General features: G+C 41.3%; 1 protein-coding gene across 1 annotated transcript in view; it reads left to right on the forward strand.

The window, feature by feature from the left end:
* The window catches only part of LOC137333423 (neuropilin and tolloid-like protein 2), a 36,496-nt gene extending 18,883 nt beyond the window's left edge, over nucleotides 1-17,613 (forward strand). The window contains exons 7-9 of the mRNA XM_067997574.1: nucleotides 3,647-3,875; nucleotides 6,038-6,151; nucleotides 16,439-17,613. Of these exons, the coding sequence (XP_067853675.1) occupies nucleotides 3,647-3,875; nucleotides 6,038-6,151; nucleotides 16,439-17,022 (927 nt within the window). The 3' untranslated portion in view covers nucleotides 17,023-17,613. The remainder of the gene's footprint in view (nucleotides 1-3,646; nucleotides 3,876-6,037; nucleotides 6,152-16,438) is intronic.
* The last annotated feature ends 594 nt before the right edge of the window (nucleotides 17,614-18,207 follow it).

The following is an 18,207-nucleotide window of genomic DNA, read 5'->3' on the forward strand; positions in this document are numbered from 1 at the left end:
AAGGATTCAAAATCAATAGCAAGTAAACTTTTAATTTACTCTCATCGATCTTTCTTGGTAATAATTTCAAACAGTGCCCACAATCCCTGCAAAAGAAAATCTTAAAACTTCCAATGGCTAGTACTTTTGCTAAAAATAAAAAAAGGCAAAAGTAGAAGAATAATTACAATTTTCTGTAGCAGTTAAGATTTTTTTGAAGGAATGTACTGATGGCAAAACTACATTTTTAAGGAAATGTTTGTTGCAATTTAACTTGCTATTTGATAATTTTTAAAAGCCCATAAACAACAATCAAAAGAATGGATGACTTTTTTCAATAGTCTCACAATGTAATAACATAGTTGTGTGGCGTCACTGCAGCATTCTAGTGATCTATGCATGTGTGTTGCTGGGCACCATCAGAATGAATATGTAGTTGAGTTCTGTGAATGCTTTGCTGGTCAGGTATATTGGGAGCCAAGTGATTTTTTTTATGTAGCAACTGATGCTAAGTTAATAAAAAATGAGGACCCGACTTGATGTCTGGGACTTTTGTGACTGAGCACTGCCATAGTTGCATACAGCGATCTGATTCACGTAGTGGGCATTGGTGTTTGGTCCCTCTGGTACGTCAATGTTGCAGAAGTCTGGAATACTGTTGGTTCTGAGGTGCTTTAAAAAAAATCTGAGATATTTAAGTTCACTGCAATGTTTCTGTGTTGTCCTGCTAGCATTTCCTTTTCCTTTTTGGCATGTTTTGTTACTGAAATTTGAACAGAGAAAATAGCCTGATATATACTTCCCTGTTCTGTTCAGCATTTCAAATAATAAGTCAAATTATGAGGTTTTTCACCTTTCTAGTACAATGTGTTCCTTCTATCTGTAAGTATTACCACCATCTCTCAATGCCTAATTATGTTACTCATAGTTACCAGCTGTCGGTTTGTCACATTTTAGATCGTTAAAATAAGTGAAAGGAAGTGCAACATTAATAGTGAACAAATGTAGGATCGAATACACAATGGAATCTATTAATAATGAAATGTTATGTGCCACATTAAAAATGACTTAAAAAAAAGTTTAGCTATTGTGAACATTGTTATTTAGTTGACATTTGCTTTGTATATATTGTCCAAAAATACAATTCACCGCATCTAACGTCAAATAAGTTGAAAGAAAGTACATTGTTGGACAATCCAGCAGAACCATTAAGCTCAATTTTTCATTACTTTGAGCTTATTTTTTGTTAAAATACAATATCAAAAGTATTATGCACTTTTCAGTTGAACATACGTATTTAGTGAAACAGTGCAAGTAAATTATTTAATTTCACAGATGCAAATATAGCTAAAATTTTACAATTTTGATCATAAAGCAGTCTCACCAACTGTGAAATCTTTGGGATGTAGTAAGCTGTTTAATGTTAGAATAAACCCGCTGAATTAGTTTTATGAATACTGATAACAGTAACAGTATATTACAGTCTAAAACCTATTGCAGAAAAATGATATTAAGTTTGGTGAGATATAAATAGCATTAAGAATAATGATTTCAGAGAGAAAAATTTCCATCTGGCTTATTGCCATTAGCAACCAAACACCTGTGATATCTATGTGCAATGGGCATAAATATGTCAATATTTCTTTCTCTGCCGAAAGTCATTTGTTTTCATGGAATTCTGATTAATATGAATTGAACCTGAAGGCAGCAAGATTGAAATTTGCAAGCAAACTGTCATTTGACATTTAACCACTTTCTACATAAGCGGTTAAAAATTTTGTTCAATTTATTTTCTTTTCATGTCTTGTTTGCCAAATAACCTTTCAAAATGCCCTTCAAATATATCCGTCATATCCTGCAGTATAATACAATCCATAACAACATTTATATTTTGAACAAACAGATGTATATCTTGTACATTACGGTAACTTTCATAAGCAATTTCAATTGTCATTGACCTTGAAAGATGTGCTATGTTTTGAAGTATCATAAACAACATATGCCACACATGCAAGGAATATATGATAGATAAAGACATTTTAATTCAATTCGCTACTCAGTGCTACTGTGATCCCAAGAGTGCGAGCTATCTCATTCAACCATAGTAGTGAACAATTAACAATACCAACAAGTTAACACTGATTAATGGAATTTTGCTTATGCAGATTAGCTATAGGTAAGATTCAAAGAGAGTGGTACTTTATGTAACGTTCCCCAATTAATACTGGAAAAAAAGTAATTAAGATGCAACATTATTGTACTTTGTAATGTACAGAATTAGGTTCAGAATGTAAATGCGTTTTCAGTACTGCTTCATTGGATTTTGTTTTCTTCATTGGCATTGCTTCACTGGCAAATATACCAGCTGCTTACCACAATAATTGAGCCTTGTTATAACATGATCCTTGGGATCCAGGCCTATACAGTGTGTGTTACATATAATGCATGAAATTTGAGAACAATGCTCCAGTAATCTTATAACAAATGTTCTATTAAAAGCTGGTAGCTGTATAATGTGCTTCAGTAGGACAAAGCACCATCTTTTCACCTTTAAGATTTGCGTTCAAACTTCCTTTGTCTATAAAGGACCATAGTGAAATATTTTTGTGTAGTGTCAATGCAAGGTATGATTGCACTGTCCACAATTTATAATTAATTGGTATATATCACTCTTAGCTCGATTATTCTGTAACTCTGTGTCAAAAATATGCACACATGAACTGGCAAGGATTTACTAGCCACACATACTAACATCAAGGCGGAGGTTGATCATAGACCTGCATGTTCACAATCTGGCTTCAATGCATCAAAATACACAATACACCCATGATATTAATGTAACTCACCTAGCTTAACATTGGGAAACTACATAAAACAAACTATGTTGAATTAACTTTCCTTTACCAACCTTATAAAAATGAAATACTATTGTTGCCACACCTCGGCAGGAGTTCCATCTAACCCAGATCAGTATACTGAAGCATATTGTCCAGACAGTACTATAGTGGCAATGTCTGTGGGGAAAAAAGTAGTGCGAAGATATGTACTGTAGTTATACTGTAATCAGTATAAAGAAAGATCCATGAAAGTCTACTGCCTTAAGGTGGACTTATTATTGTTGTAATCAAGGTCAGGACCTCAGTGCGGATTCTATACTGTAATTTTGGATTAACTTGATAAATGTTTCAGTGCGACAGTCCTAAAAATGCAGCATAATGGGCCATCTAAGGGGAATAAGGATGTTTGTTGTGGGAAATTGAGTTGGAGCATGCGGGATTGTTCTCCAAAGATCGGGCAGAGTAGAGGAAGCTTTATTGCCTATCAGGTGTACAGTCTCTTGATTCTAGCACTGAGTGGAAAAAGTAATCCATCCCCAGCCTTAATATGCTCAAGATGATGAGCATGAACTTCACCTTCTAAAAAAGAGAAAAAAACTAGAAACCAAGTCAAAATCAAAAGGATTAATAAATGTTAACAGTCAAGTAAATAAAATCAGCCTCTCTTTTTGAGATCCAATTTTAAACACAAAGGATGCTCTTTCTTGACCCTCTCTTTCTTAAATGTGAAGGCATACAGCAGTAATCTTGTATGGGCTGTAAAGAATAAACAAATGCAACCATATGTATACAACACTGTCACTGAACCTCAATGTATTTCTGTTTAATAGATTTATTTACGCTTTCTTGACTATCAAATGGATCACTCTAATGAATGCAAGAGGAATTTTGTTGCTGTGTATGATGGGAGCAGTGCTATTGAAAACCTAAAGGCAAAATTTTGTAGCACAGTAGCCAATGATGTAATGCTACAAACTGGAGTTGGAGTGGTTCGTATGTGGGCTGATGAGGGAAGCAGGCTCAGCAGATTCCAAATGCTATTTACTTCATTTGTGGATCGTAAGTAACCATGGCTTATAAACATTATGCTCTAATAACATTTGTTACTAGCTTATTTTATTGTGTAATAGATTGCTTCAGAGGATAGCATTTTTTTAAAAATGAAACACTGTTGTAACATTGCAGCTGGATTTTAATACCATAATCAAAAATATAGGCTTGGAAATAATGCTGTGCGGTATTTCATATGAACACTTAATGTTTCTGCTACTTCAGTTGAGATGTCAACCTGTTTAGAAAAAATGGGTTAACACCTCCGTTATAAAAGTTGAGCAAGGTACTTGATACAATCATGTAGGATGAAATCATACAGCCTAATTTGTAGGGTTTTTTAAAAATCATTTTATTTGAAAGCACAGTAATGCCAAACATTGGAGGATTAACGGAGCAGTGGAATGGAAGAGGGCACAAGTTAGATTTCCCCAATTGGCTCAGTTCCCAATCTCAGCTAGGCCAAGCCAGAAGGTAGCAGACAGAGGCTGTGGCATCTCCTGCCATGGAGAAGGGGAAAAGAAAATTGTACAATATGATAACAATTCTTGAGGGCCAACCACTGGGGAGATTGGGAGAAGTTTGGGAGCTGTGTGGCTGCCCATCCTCTCAGCAGCAGAGGCATATGTCCAAGCAGACCGATTAATGGGGATAACTTATGTTACCAAGGAAAATTGCCAATAAAAGATAAAACTTTTTTTAAAAATTCCAGGAATGCTATTTATTTTGGTCCTGTACACTTCTTTGTTTCTAAAATTTGTCTTTAGAAATTTACAAGAACTTTTTGCAGACATATAGAGCAAAAAGGAAATGTTTTGAAAGCTGACAAATGATTATATCAGAATTTTATTTTCCTTTTTTGAAAATATTTGAAAGAATTATTGATAGAAAAGCATTTCGATTTTCTGTCGGAAAGAGAGTCAGGACAATACTAGAAAACAGAATGCCATTCCACTGTATACTCAATGACAGCAGGAAGTACTTTTAGGTAAATTGTGATGTTTCTGGGTTGCAACACATGACTCCCATCTAAATTTTAAACAAACACTTGATTTTAACAGCAGCTGCACAAGAGCATCTGTACTGCATAAATACATTTTTTCCAATCATATTTTCTACTTTTGTGGCCCTTTTGGAATGAAGATAGTTGAATTAGTACTGTTTTCAGTAAAGTGTTGATACTATGACTTGGTATCCACTAGGAAATGGATTACTGCTGGTAATTGAAGACAACAAGCTAAAATTCCCTATTCAGTGAAAATCAATGAGAATTCTGCAAATCTTCCTAATCTGATTCAGTTGATGCAATCTACGCTTATGTGACTATTAATTGATTGATATGATAGCCTCTTTTTTACTCACTTCCCTGAATTCACTCCTGGATTAGGCATAGAAAAAATGCATGTTCCAATGTGGACTTTCATTAAAAATGAAAAGCACACCTTACCCAAAAACTCTTTAAATAATGTTCACATCTTGTGTTTTTTAAAACAGACCTTTAGAGACTTCAGTCACAAATTATTCATAGCAGATGCCACTTGCATGAAGATACCACTTGTATGTACATTTTTAGCTCATTCAACCCACCATCTGCAGAGTAAACAACAGCTCCAGATATTGTTAGTGTGACACATCCTGTGACTTGTCCTTTAAGAGTTTAAAATTCAAGCAGTCGATCCACATAAATCCCTAAAGAATCATCATGAAATATTTGATCACAATGTACGAAATGTTACACATCACAGAAAGTACCAAAAGTATCTCATTATAATCTTTTTTTTTGTTATTTTCTGATCCATTCCTTTATTTCAGAATGCTATTAATTATAGCAGTACATCTTGTCTACACTTATTTTCCAAAACTAAAGATTGAATGATGCTATGAATTCATGCAAGTTAACAATCAATAAATCCAACAAGATTACATAAATTCATTAATTTTGTGTGGGAGATTCCGTTCATGCTTTTACTGTGAATAATGAAGCCGTGACCAATTTACCTAACTGACACAGCTGAACTAACAAAGACATGACCTTTTCAAAGTGCCCATTTACTGTGTTTTGTTGCTCATGGTTGATTGGCCATACACAGAAATGCACCACATCTTGTATAAGATTTTGAAATACAATTGCTGTGCTATAATTTATGGTGACACTAACCTTTGTCTCACAGCTCCCTGCCAGGACAACACATTCTTTTGCCACAGCAACATGTGCATCAACAATTCTTTGGTCTGTAATGGAGTCCAGAACTGTGTGTACCCATGGGATGAAAATCATTGTAAAGGTAACATTGCCTAGAACTGGAAAAGCATTTGTGAGAAAAAATGTCCTTTACTTCATCAGACTTGACAAAGGCCATTTCTCTCTGACAGCTGTATTTATGGGTTAAATTAGTACAGTTATCTCAGTCAAAGTTTCCATTAGGCATTGGGTTACAGAGCCTAACAGATCTTAACTAGTTTTGACATTTCCACAGCTAGTATATGGAAATCTGATTTAATACCAAATAGCTCATCCCATTCCCTAATAAAATCTGAGAGGTTCAGTTCACAGTTATGAAATTAAGATATGTCACCAGCTTGAAGATGGGTACGATTTTTGGTTTATTTAGACTGGTATTTAAGATTCATTGGACAATATTCCATTGTTGTATGTATGTTTTCCACCCATGATAGCTTGGTGGTGTAACTGTATATGTTAAACTGATTTTAAATCTGGAGCTACAGTGATGATATTCAACTTTCCCCTAAACCTGATCATCTTTGGTTAACTGCCAGCACTGGATGAATGAGACAGCCTGTCCTGCCATTTGTCAGTACGACATAAGATTTGTGAGACCAGTTTGAGAGGGGGGTCGGTGGGGGGGGGGCTGCAGGGACGGGGAGGGTTGCATCAAAAAGTAAGCCTGATCTTGTCCTCATCCAGTACGCATACACATTCTCCTGCAGTAGAGATAATTGTAACTGGAAAACAATCAGGGAACCCTGGCCAACTTGAGTCAGTTCCCAGGATATCTGTTATCTTAATTGTAGATTAGAGTCCTGCCCTTAGTTGGCAATATGCTGAGGCAGTACACCTAACAAGCAAATAAAAAGAGCTGTTAACAACATAGCCATCTTGGCACTGAAGCAGCAAATAGACAATATGCCTATCATTATGATAGAATATATACAGCAGGCATCTAAATATTGAAAGGCGGTCCATGCCACAAATGAGACTGACTTCAACTGATAGCAGTTTATCTATTAATACAGCTAATGTTAAATACACAACAAGAATAGGTCAGTCATCCTTATTCTAATAGTGCTCAGAGTTGTCACCTCAAAAAAATCTGCTCTGGACTTAAAGATCTAATCATTAACTGGAAACAGAATGAAATCTCATTTAAATAAAGCTGTTAGAATTAACTAATGTACACTGAGATGCACCAAATAAACAGTAAATTGCTGTCAAAGACTGGATCCAGTGCCTGATCATTTCCATTTAAAACTGCAGAGACTGTCCTCCCCATCCTCAGACCAGCCTGTCCAGGTCTTGGGGTCAATTTTCGGATGGCCGAGCAGGTGCGTTCGTGGCGGGGGGGGCTGCTAAAAATCGGGATTCCCAGGGCGGGTCCGGAGCCCGGCTCCAACCCGCCCACTTCCAGGTTCCCCAATGACGCGCTTAGATGCGTGCGCAGCCCCCGCATGCGGGACTCCCACCAGCAATTAAAGCTGGCGGGATCCTACTTAAACCAATTAATTATACAGTTCAGGTCATTTGCAAACCTGATTGGGAGGCTATTTTAGGAGGGGCGAGATTATCATATCAATTGAGCGTGTGTCCAGGACTGGAGGAAACACTTCCAGTTAAAACAGACGTGTTGCAGCCACCAGCCTGTGGGAGCTGCAAAGGTCCATTTGACAGGTAAGGGGGGGGAGACCCTCACTCATTGCAGGATGCCACTCTGTCACTTTGGACAAAGTTTGGCCTCCACCACCCTCCTCCTAACACAAAAAATCATCAACTTGGAACCTCAACCCTGGTGCGCAGACACATTTACCTACATTGCAGACCCCCTCAAACATACATCTTCCGGATGGGGGCCGCCATAGCTGCAGTCATAACCTCCTCAGAGGATGAACAGCATCACCAGCCTTGCCGGCCACGCCGTCCATCTCTGACACGTGGAGCTCCACAACACAGTGCTGTGACACATCCACCTGCACAGCAGGAGGGAGGGCAACTGTAGAGAGAGATACGTCGCAGAGGGCACTACCCTCGCCACAGGGTCCTGGACTTCTCTGAGGAGCAGTGCACATGGAGGCTCAGAGTCACTCGACATGTAGTCGTGAACATCTGCAGCTTCCTTCATGCCAAGCTGCTCCCGGCTGGCCCGAGCACCATCTTCTTATCTGTCGCTGTCAAACTCACCACTGCCCTCAACAACTTCTCCTCCAGATCCTTCCAGGGTGCCACCGGGGACATCGTCGGTGTCTCTCAGTTGTCTGCACAAAACAGCCCTGCAAATACACCTACACTCACTCTGCAGTGACCCAATGGGCGGCATCAGGTGTGGGTCTTCATGGTGATACTCAGGAAAGGGAATTATTGCACAAACCAGACAAGATTTGCAAAGATGTGGCAGTAGTGGTGATAACAAATTTTAATGTGGTTGGCAAAACAAACAAAACTAAATGAAAAACATGACATTCTGTCATACACTTTGTGCTCACAAAACCTTAGCCTTACGTTTACGGAAACACCTATGTGGTGCTACCCCTGTGGCTTCAGCAGAGGTAGAGGCAGGTTGCTCTTGTCCATGCCCTGACCGATGAGATGCTTTGCGCGGACGCCCTCTGGGTTTCGGTGCCCATGAGGGCCCCTCCAAAGACTGCTCCACCTGCACCTGTGCAGGGGCAGACTCGGCCACCTGGAGAGGAGGCAGCATTGCGGGTACTGGTTGAGAGGAGGGCAACGGGTGACACGTGGGAGCGCTTTGAGTGGCGTCCCCACTTCCATGTCCCCTTTCGCCATCATCCCTCTCCTGGGCCAGGCCCACATCACTCCTTCCACCTTGCTGGACGTCAGTTTGGAGGACTTGTGTGAAGCCTTGTAACGTATCTGTCAGCCTGTTTAAGGCGGCAGAATGTTGCTCACCCTGAATCCGAACGGCTGTTGTCAGGGCCTGAATGGACTCATTGTTGAACCATGCTTGAAGCTCAATGGAGGCTAGCCTTCCCTCCTTCGCAGACATTCCCACACCTACCCGCGTAGATGCCTTCACGTCCCTGTGACAGTATTCCACTCGTGCAGGAGTTGGACTCCACCATCCTCTGCGCGATTGTGGAGAGTGCACGTGGCAACTGTTCCAGTACCTCGGCAATGTGCTGCTGGCCCTCGATGACTCTCCTTTGCATGGCTGGCCCCCAGGGTTCAGCATCTGGGTCCAGCTGAGCAGAGCCTGGAGAAGAAAAGTGCTCCCACCGATGCGGACTCTCCATGGCTGCCCCTGCTACCAGGGTCTGCTCGTGCTCACATGTGCGTGGTGACTCACCATGTGAAAGCCCAACTAAGTGAGGAGGGGACCCATCGAGGTGTGTGTATCTGCGCTGGTGGATGGCTGGCTCAGATGTGATGATGCCCCCTCAGAGGCCAGCAGGTCCTCTGAGGAATCGCCCTCCGCAGTCACTGCAGTCGCAGCTGGCCCTGCAAGAGAACAGAAAACAATATTAAGCATGTGGACAGATGGTGAGGTGCTGCAGATGCCAAGCGATGTTAAGATCATTCACTATCATGAGTGCTGAGTGTTAGATTTCTGCCACCAGCCGCTTGTGCGCTCCCAGTCTTGGCGTCTGCCGCGGACAGGCACTCCAGCATGCGGCTTATTTCTATTGCCTGCTGCTCCGCGTCCATTAGGACCACCTGGTGTGGCGGGCCCCCTCCAGTCCTTGCCCTCTCCCGGGCATTCTGGCATCTCTTCTCCTATCAAGACAAAACACAGAGACGCGTGATTGAGTGATGGTTGTATATTGACCCGCTGCATGCATTGGTGTGGTTGGGGTGACCGTGAGGGAGATGCATGGGACGGTGTGTGTGAGACATCGCCATGAGATTGTATGAGGATTGGGTTGCGTGGTAGTGTTTGAATGGGAACTGGGGCGGTGAGGAAGTGCAGGCAAGGTGAGGAAGTTGGTTGAGTGGATGTGAGGAGTGATGCGAGAGCGTTGTGGTGGCAGTGCAGAAGGAGATCTGTGGAGGTGATGTGGAAGACGGAGTGTGGGAGAATGTGTATGTATACACACTTTGGCTGACCTGGTTAGGTCATTAAAGCATTTCCTGCACTGGACCCAGGTTCGGCCGACATTGCTGCTGCTGCTGACCTCCTCTGCCACCTCGAGCCAGGCCTTCTTGGTGGCAGAGGCAGGCCACTTCCTCCCATCTGATGGGAAAAATGTTTCCCTCCTCCTCCTTGCCCCATCGAGCAGCACCTGGAGTGAGGAGTCAGAAAATCTTGGAGCAGCCTTGCCTCTGGCCTGCTCCATTCTATAATTTTGGTTCTTTGTTGCAGGAGGAGCATTGGAGGACTGCCCCTTTAAACAGGGCTCCTCCTGCTTGACAGCCTATGATGCGGGTGCGCAGTGCGCCTGCTGTGCAGTTCTGCAACGGGAAATCCGGAAGCATGTGTAAGTACCTTTAATTAGGCTGCGATCGCGTGTGGAGCACCCCGATTTCACTGGGCGCTTTACCCACATGCCCAGTCGACACCCTGCTGCCAACCCGCCTCCCTCCTAGTATCGGGCCCCTTGTTTCTGAATGTTGACAGATGTCCTTTTGAAAGGTCTGAGTTGAAAGCTTAGGGAAAATGTTTGTGCATATTCGGAATTAATGCTGTATCAGCATTGCCTCATACAGTTTGTTTTGAATTTAATACATTAATTTCATGGAAAGATTAAACAAACTCCACAGAAAACTGTTGAAGTAAATAATTTATTTTGTTTTAAAGGGGTGGGTCAGCCTGACAAAAGGCTTTTGTTTATAGACAGTTTTGAAATCAGCTCAACAATATCAACATATTGCCAATTGTGTCTGATGTTCGAAATATATAATTTCTTTCTGCTTCCAAAGCTGCTCTTCTCCTGAAGAGGGTGGGGATGATTTTCCTGTTCTCCATCAACCTGGGCACCAGGCAGGTGGAGTAATCCAAAGTACGCTCGCTTGCAATGACTTGAGCCTACCTGAATTGGCCAGTTCAGATCAGTAACACGCGTCCGATGCAGACCTGCCATCTGGCAGGGCCTTGCTCCTAGAAATGGGCCAAAAATGCAGTCATTTCTGCAGACGTGAGTGGCATTAAGATCTTCTGGCTGTTCTCCAAAAACTTCAGCCAAAAGGCCTCCAGGCCCAAAGATCTCTGGGGAAGCTTAAAAAAAAAAGCTTTCACTTACCTTTTTAGGCCTCCCTGATCTTGCTGTTTGATTAAAAGTTTTGGGTCCTCTATCGGTGGACCTGGAAGAAAATGAACCAGGAGGCCCATCCCTCCTCCAGGCACAAACATTCGGCCCCCACCCTCCGGGGGAAATCCTGGGGTAACGTAAAGGGGATGGAGACCTGGCATCAGGGCTCCCAGCCCCCTTTGTCATCTCCTTGAAAAGGCAGCCACTTGGGTGAGGTACCAGATGGGTGGCAGTGAGCACATCTTCAGGAACGGGGGAAAAATGAGAAAAGCGAGAAGAAAAAAGTAATAAATCAGACAGATTTTTTTTACCTCTCTATTCTTCCCCTTACTCCAGTGGTTGCATCTGCATCTGTTCCCATATCCATTTGTACCCTTTTCCTTCATTCACCTATCTAACTTATTTTCCACTGCTGACCAGGTCTCTGCTTCAAAAACTAACTCCACAGCCTCACAACCCTCTGTGTAAAAAAGTTTCTCTTGCTCTCTGTCCTAAATCTCATTCATTTTATCATACCTGTATCCATATCCCCTCATTCTAGACCTCTCAGTCGCTGGAAACAGTCTGTCTTTATGTCCCATCCCTTCATAATTTTAAACAGCTCTATCAAATCACCCTTTAGTTTCCTCTGTCCTAACAAAAACAGCCCTATTTTTTCTAGTCTTTCTTCATAATTTGTGTCTCCTCATACCAGGCCTAGTTAATTTGTATTGTACCCTCTCTATTGCCTCAACAGCCTTCCTATATCACAGAGCCCAAAACTGGACACAGTACTCCAACTTTATTTTAATGGCAGTTAATTCATCCCCCATGCAATGCTATTTCCGTCCACCTCCTGCAGATGCTCAGATGCTGTAAATTCTGTGTAACTAGTACTTTTTCTTCCTAGTCCCCTTAGTCTTCTGCCTGTCTCAGTTGTGATATACCGGTGAAGTAAATATTTCATATTTTAACTCGGTGGGTAAAGTGTCTACTGATGCTATGTACTCTGGATGACCTCTGTTTCAAGGAAAAGTATATTATAGAACATTTTAACACAGCAGTACATGCCAAAGGAACATTCAATATTAAATAGCCATCTGTCATCCATTATGCCATGACTAGTCTAAATACATAGTCAAGTGCTTTCAGCTACAGCAAGCAGAAATCACCGGCTAGAAGTGCATTGATGAAAATGTCACAATGTACTGGTGGCTTTTGGTACAGTGTGGTGTTTAACATCTAGTATGGATGAATGAATGGACATCAGAATGCATAGCAATTGTTTTGGTACATTTTACCTCAATAACTAAAGCCAACACAGAACTCATCCATATCTTCTGGGGACAGGGATGTATATAGTGTTCCTATTCATTATATCCCCACATTATAACATGCTACAAAAATACTGGTATTGTTATAAAGCATTTATAATCTGTACTGAACTACCATCCTCATCATAGTCATTGTGCTTTTGTGATTGACTAAATAATTAGGAAGGCATAGGCCTTCCTGTGAATCATGCTGTTTTAAGTGTGCACTTGCTAAAAGCATTGTAAGTAATTCTCTGAGAATTCAATGTCTGATCATTTTGGTAGAGTGCAGGTAATGTATAGTGGAGCAACTAGAATGGTTTAGCAAACTTCATTACTTCGATTTCCTAAAGACTTGTTGTAAACTGGAACAATGTAGCTGTGAGTGCATCAGGATAAATTACCTTCTGTGGTTTTCCAATAATGGATGCAATTTCTCTCCAAAGGATGGTAATTATTTTCCATCATTCTGCACAGTCAACTACATGCACAGTTTTATAGCTGATTTATAAAACCAAGATGACTAATGGAGTTGCATTTTGCACCAATTAAGGATCCTGATACACAATTAAGCAGAGGCTTGGAAACCATTTAAAACTAGATGCATTTTTCTCCTCTAACTTTTTCTTGAATTGTGAAAAAAAAATTACACCCTTTCTTGGTACATACATACTTAAGACAAAAATGGTAAATATTCTGATTGTATTATGTGAACTCAAATTTAGTTTCACCATGACTTAGTTGTTACATTTAATACTAAATTCATACATTTATAAAAAGAATTGTAGCTGGCAGTGCAGTGTTGAGGGACTGGGGTAGATTTTTTGTCTTTACTGCCTGGGCATTAAACCATAGACTAGGCAGAGTGCAGAGGGAAAAATCGGGCAGGGTGGACCTCATGCCTCTTAAAGGGGTTGCACGATTTTCCTCCCAGTAATTTAAACGGAAGCAAAATTAGGCGGGTTCTGTTACCAGGGTGCAGTCCTCCGGCTAGATTTTCCAGCAAGGTGAAGCTTATTGCCCAGGTAGTTAAGATGAAAATCTACCCCATTATCTATACGTTGGGTAGAATCCCAGAAGTGGCTGATACTTAAAGCAGCCAATCATATTTGTTAGTTTGTTTAAAGCTTGTCTGATCCATTTTGAATCTGGTGAATCTTTAAGAAATGGCATTTGGCATAATTCCTCAGTTGTGTAAATAGAACTATAAAAGACACCTCATTGACCTCAACATTAACATTTTTATAGCTCATCCCTTCAACAGCTTTAATATATATTTTCCTTGCCCAATTTAATCATGAGTGGACAGCATTGTCTACTTTCACTATTTGCTATTTATGAGTTAAACCTTGGGGTCAAAATGGACCTCTGGTTACAGTTTCATTTTGGAGGACTCTCAGCAAGATTTAATTCCTGGAGAAAAATAAGACAGTGATTTAAGTTAATTGTTATTTTATTCAGCCCTTTGATATCCAGACTGCCTCTTACGCCTCCTGCCTGTTCCATGGGCCTTCTAATCCTACCTCCACCACTTGCTAAAAGTGCTTTTGAGTTTTCTGCCCACTTGGGTATATCCAAGTTCTCTCTCTCAGGGCACCAGAACACCAGCCAATAACATTCGTGAATAGGAAGGGCTACCACTCCATTAATGTCCAGCTAGTCTCTGATCACAGAAACAGGATCTTGCACATTTGTGCAAGGTACCCAGGCAGCTGTCACGTGCTTTTATCCTGTGATGCTCAACCATCTGTCCAATATTCAGCCCTTCTGGGAATGTGGCAGGTTGGTTGCTGGGGAAGAAGGAATATCCTGTACACAAGGCTCATGACACCCCTCTGCAACCCCACCACGTGTGAATAACACTGGCATAATCAAAGCCTTAAAAACTTACACAAAGCCCATCTCCATTAACAGTCCTTGTTACATCTTTCACCACTCTCTCAATCCTGCATTAAAGAACATTCAAACCAACTTCTATATCAATGACATACTGACAATGTAGACGCAGAAGACACTATAAAACCACAATGCAGTCCAAAGTGTCAAATGTGATTAAGGCAATGAATTTCATTCCCAAAACAATAATTGCCTTCAATTCATTTCTCACCTAAGAGTCAATGTCAGCCCATGGTTCTCTATTTATAAGAAGGTTTACTAACTCTACTACTCCTACGAGGTGATCCCATAGTTTCCTCAGCAAAGCTGGTGGATGGTTGCTGTTCCTCATGTTGAAACCCTTGAGATGTTCGTGGCTGGCAACTTCTGGGTGCTCGAGTTTGTGAGGGCCCGGCTGTAGACTACTGCACCTCGGCTGCTGCCAGAGCAGCCTGGTCCACTTGACTTCTTGGCACCATGGCAGGTGTTTGTTGAGGGAATAGTGACAGAGCAGACATGCTGACATCCCGAGAGAGGGCAACACGTTCTGTCCCTGTTACGCCACTGCCACTCCCGTGGAGCTGGGGGTCATCACTTCCACTGATCTGCGGGAGAGCAATCTGTAGAAGATGAGGGACTCCTTGAAAGCCCCTATCTTATTTTCTCTGCCAATCTGTCTAAGGTGGGCACCTGTCTCTCCAAGGTGGAGCCCAGAGTCTGCATGACAGCCGTTTGAGCTTCCATCAAAGCTGCAAAGGCTGGTGACACTGACAACTTTTATGAGGGTCCAGCTGCAGCAATCCTGGAGGTGGCCAGGCTCTCCAAGGTGGACTGCAAAGTGCTGATGACATGCGAGATGGCACTACACAGGCTGGAAGTGGACTTCTCCATACATCCAGGCCTGTTGGATAGTCACCTTGGTTACGGTCCTAAAGGTGCCTGGAAACAGTACCACCCTCCTTGCCCTTACCTCCCCCACGAAGATCTCCAGGGAGGCAGCAGAAAACCTGGAGGCAGCCCTGCAACTCAGTCTCCTAACAATCCTACTTCCAGCATTAAAACAGCAAAATCTGGCATCAGGGAATCCAACCTCACTTTCAGAGGTGCATTGCCGTTTTAAATAGGCCTCGGGCGGACCACCAGAGATTGCCCCACGAAAATGGGCGGGCTGCCCTTTTCCTGACATGATCGGGTGGACAGCTCGTTGATCATAATAAAATGAAGCCAGGGAATTTAAATCGCCCGGGCCTCACATTGGCAATAGGACTTGTGACTTGCCCCACACCCCCGCCCGATTCGTGCCGCGAGGTAAAATTGGGGCTTAAGGTTTTAACGAAAACATTTCATGTGCTTTACGTTAACGCTTTTTAAATGCTACTGTACAATTGTTACAGAACTGGACTCAAAGAAAATGACAGACTTTAGAATTCCTACTGAGCTTTGATATTTCTTGACCACATAATTCAATCAGAATTATTAGGAGTTTATGAAACAACAGATGTATTTTAATGAAAATAATTGAGTTTGTCTAAGTCCCCAAAGTGTAATTCTACGCTTTTCATTTTACCTTTTGAGCTGCAAATGAAGTAAATTAGAAAATAATGAAGAGACATTTTTACTATAGAAAGATGGCCCATGGGATAAATGGTTCATAAGCTCATCAGAAATCAGGTGAAGTTGCTAGCAGGTTTATAGATTTGAAATAGTGGTCTCCCTTTTGAAAGAACCTATAATGATAACTGTGCTAGGTAGAAACAATATAGAATACAACGGAAGCCCAGAATTCATTTACAATCAAGTGACATACTTGTGACTAGCACTGTGCAGATCAGACACTGAGCTGTGGTTCAACCAGGACTAACTGTTCTAGTTCTTTTCAAAGCAATTTATTTTGTATTCAAAGTGACACTGGTGTGAATATTTTTAGATTGATAATGTTTACTGATTTGGATATTTGTACTTCTGCAGAAAAGAAAAAGCCTGGCCTCTTTCACCAGATCACCAAAACTCACGGAACAATCATTGGTATTTCATCAGGAATTGTTCTGGTTCTTCTTGTCATTTCTGTACTAGTGCAAGTAAAACAACCTCGCAAAAAGGTTTTGGGTCGCAAAGCAGCATTTAACAAATCAGGATTTCAAGAAGTGTTCGATCCGCCTCATTATGAACTATTTTCGCTACGAGACAAAGAAATAACAGCAGATTTGGCTGATTTATCTGAAGACTTTGAGAACTATCATAAACTGAGGCGCTCCTCATCCAGTGCCTCCAGGTGCATCCATGACCACCACTGCGGCTCACAACCGCCAAGTATAAAGCAAAGCAGGACTAATTTGAGCACAATGGATCTTCCATTTCGGAATGATTTCTCTCAGCCACAACCAATGAAAACATTTAATAGCACCTTCAAGAAAAGCTGCTATACTTTAAAACACTCACAAGACAGTCCAGAACGAGTCATAGAAGACAGAGTGATGGAAGAGATTCCTCCTGAAATCTACGTACGTGGCAGAAATGACACTGTTCAGCGTTCAATGTCCATTGACTTCTGAAGTGGAACTGCTGTGCTGTTATTGAGCACTATCTTTTGCTCTCTTTTTCTCTTGCAAGTGCTGCTCTGTCACTTTGACATTTCATTTGGCAATTTAATATACTCCGCTAATCGGGTCAGTGACAAAATATGTGGAACTGGGGTCATCTTTCCTTAACCCTTCTGACTGACTATTTCTATGAGACGAACTGTCGACAACAATTCTTAATAACAGGCTCTCTGATTGTGATCTGAAGCTCGCTAATATTGTTATTATTGGTTGGTAATTACTCACTGTAAATATGCTGAAGTTTTTATTCTTTGGTCTCCTGCTGTTAGCCCATTAATTGCTCCAGTCCAATGGAGAGAAGCTTTTTAACTGAAGTATGAGAAGATGAGAAGCAGCACTACAATTACATCAAGAGTCCTTTCAAGTATCATTTTTTTTACTTAAAAAGAAGCATTGAATTTTTAGACCCTGCTAGACTATGGTTTTGAATGGCACCATTTTCTACTTGTTATGGCCTGTTTTATACACGTTACTTTTCACACTACTTAGATCAGGTCGCCACTATGAATAAAGTTACCATTAGTGAACTCACAGGATTGTGTATTTGCCAGTTCAAATAAAAAGCTTGTTGAAATGTAAAATTATTTCTTTCTGTGCACACTATTGACAACCAAATTATCCATTTCCTTTGTAAAATGTAATATTTTAGTGAAACCTTAAAGTGATTTGTCTTTTAGTTTAAAAAAAAACAATATGTGTGCAGTGAATGGAGTGAGAGAGTTAAATAAATTGTCTACAGGAAGGACAATTTTTTAAATAGAGAAAACATCTGAAAATACAAAACAATCTGCATTTTTGTGACATGTGACTTACTTTAGGAGCCAAGATGCTGCAGTCTGCAGCCAGGCCCTCTCAGGTCCAAGCTCCTCGAGCTCACCCACGATGGCCATCTCAAGTGCACTCATTGGATTTGATGTAAGCGTGCATCACAAATTGATTAATGTTGCTTACGTCACCTGCTGCAGCCTGGAATGACCCTGAGACATGGAACTCCAGGGAGCTTCAGAGACACAGGCAATGAAGTGTGTGACCTGGTGATGGGCTCCAGTTGTTGCTGAAGTAGCTGACATAGCTTAACAGCCTCTGTAGAGAAGCAAAGCCACCAGACACACTGCTCCTCACATAACTGGAGGTTCT

This window comes from Heptranchias perlo, chromosome 16 (genome assembly GCF_035084215.1).
Source record: "Heptranchias perlo isolate sHepPer1 chromosome 16, sHepPer1.hap1, whole genome shotgun sequence".
NCBI lineage: Eukaryota > Metazoa > Chordata > Chondrichthyes > Hexanchiformes > Hexanchidae > Heptranchias > Heptranchias perlo.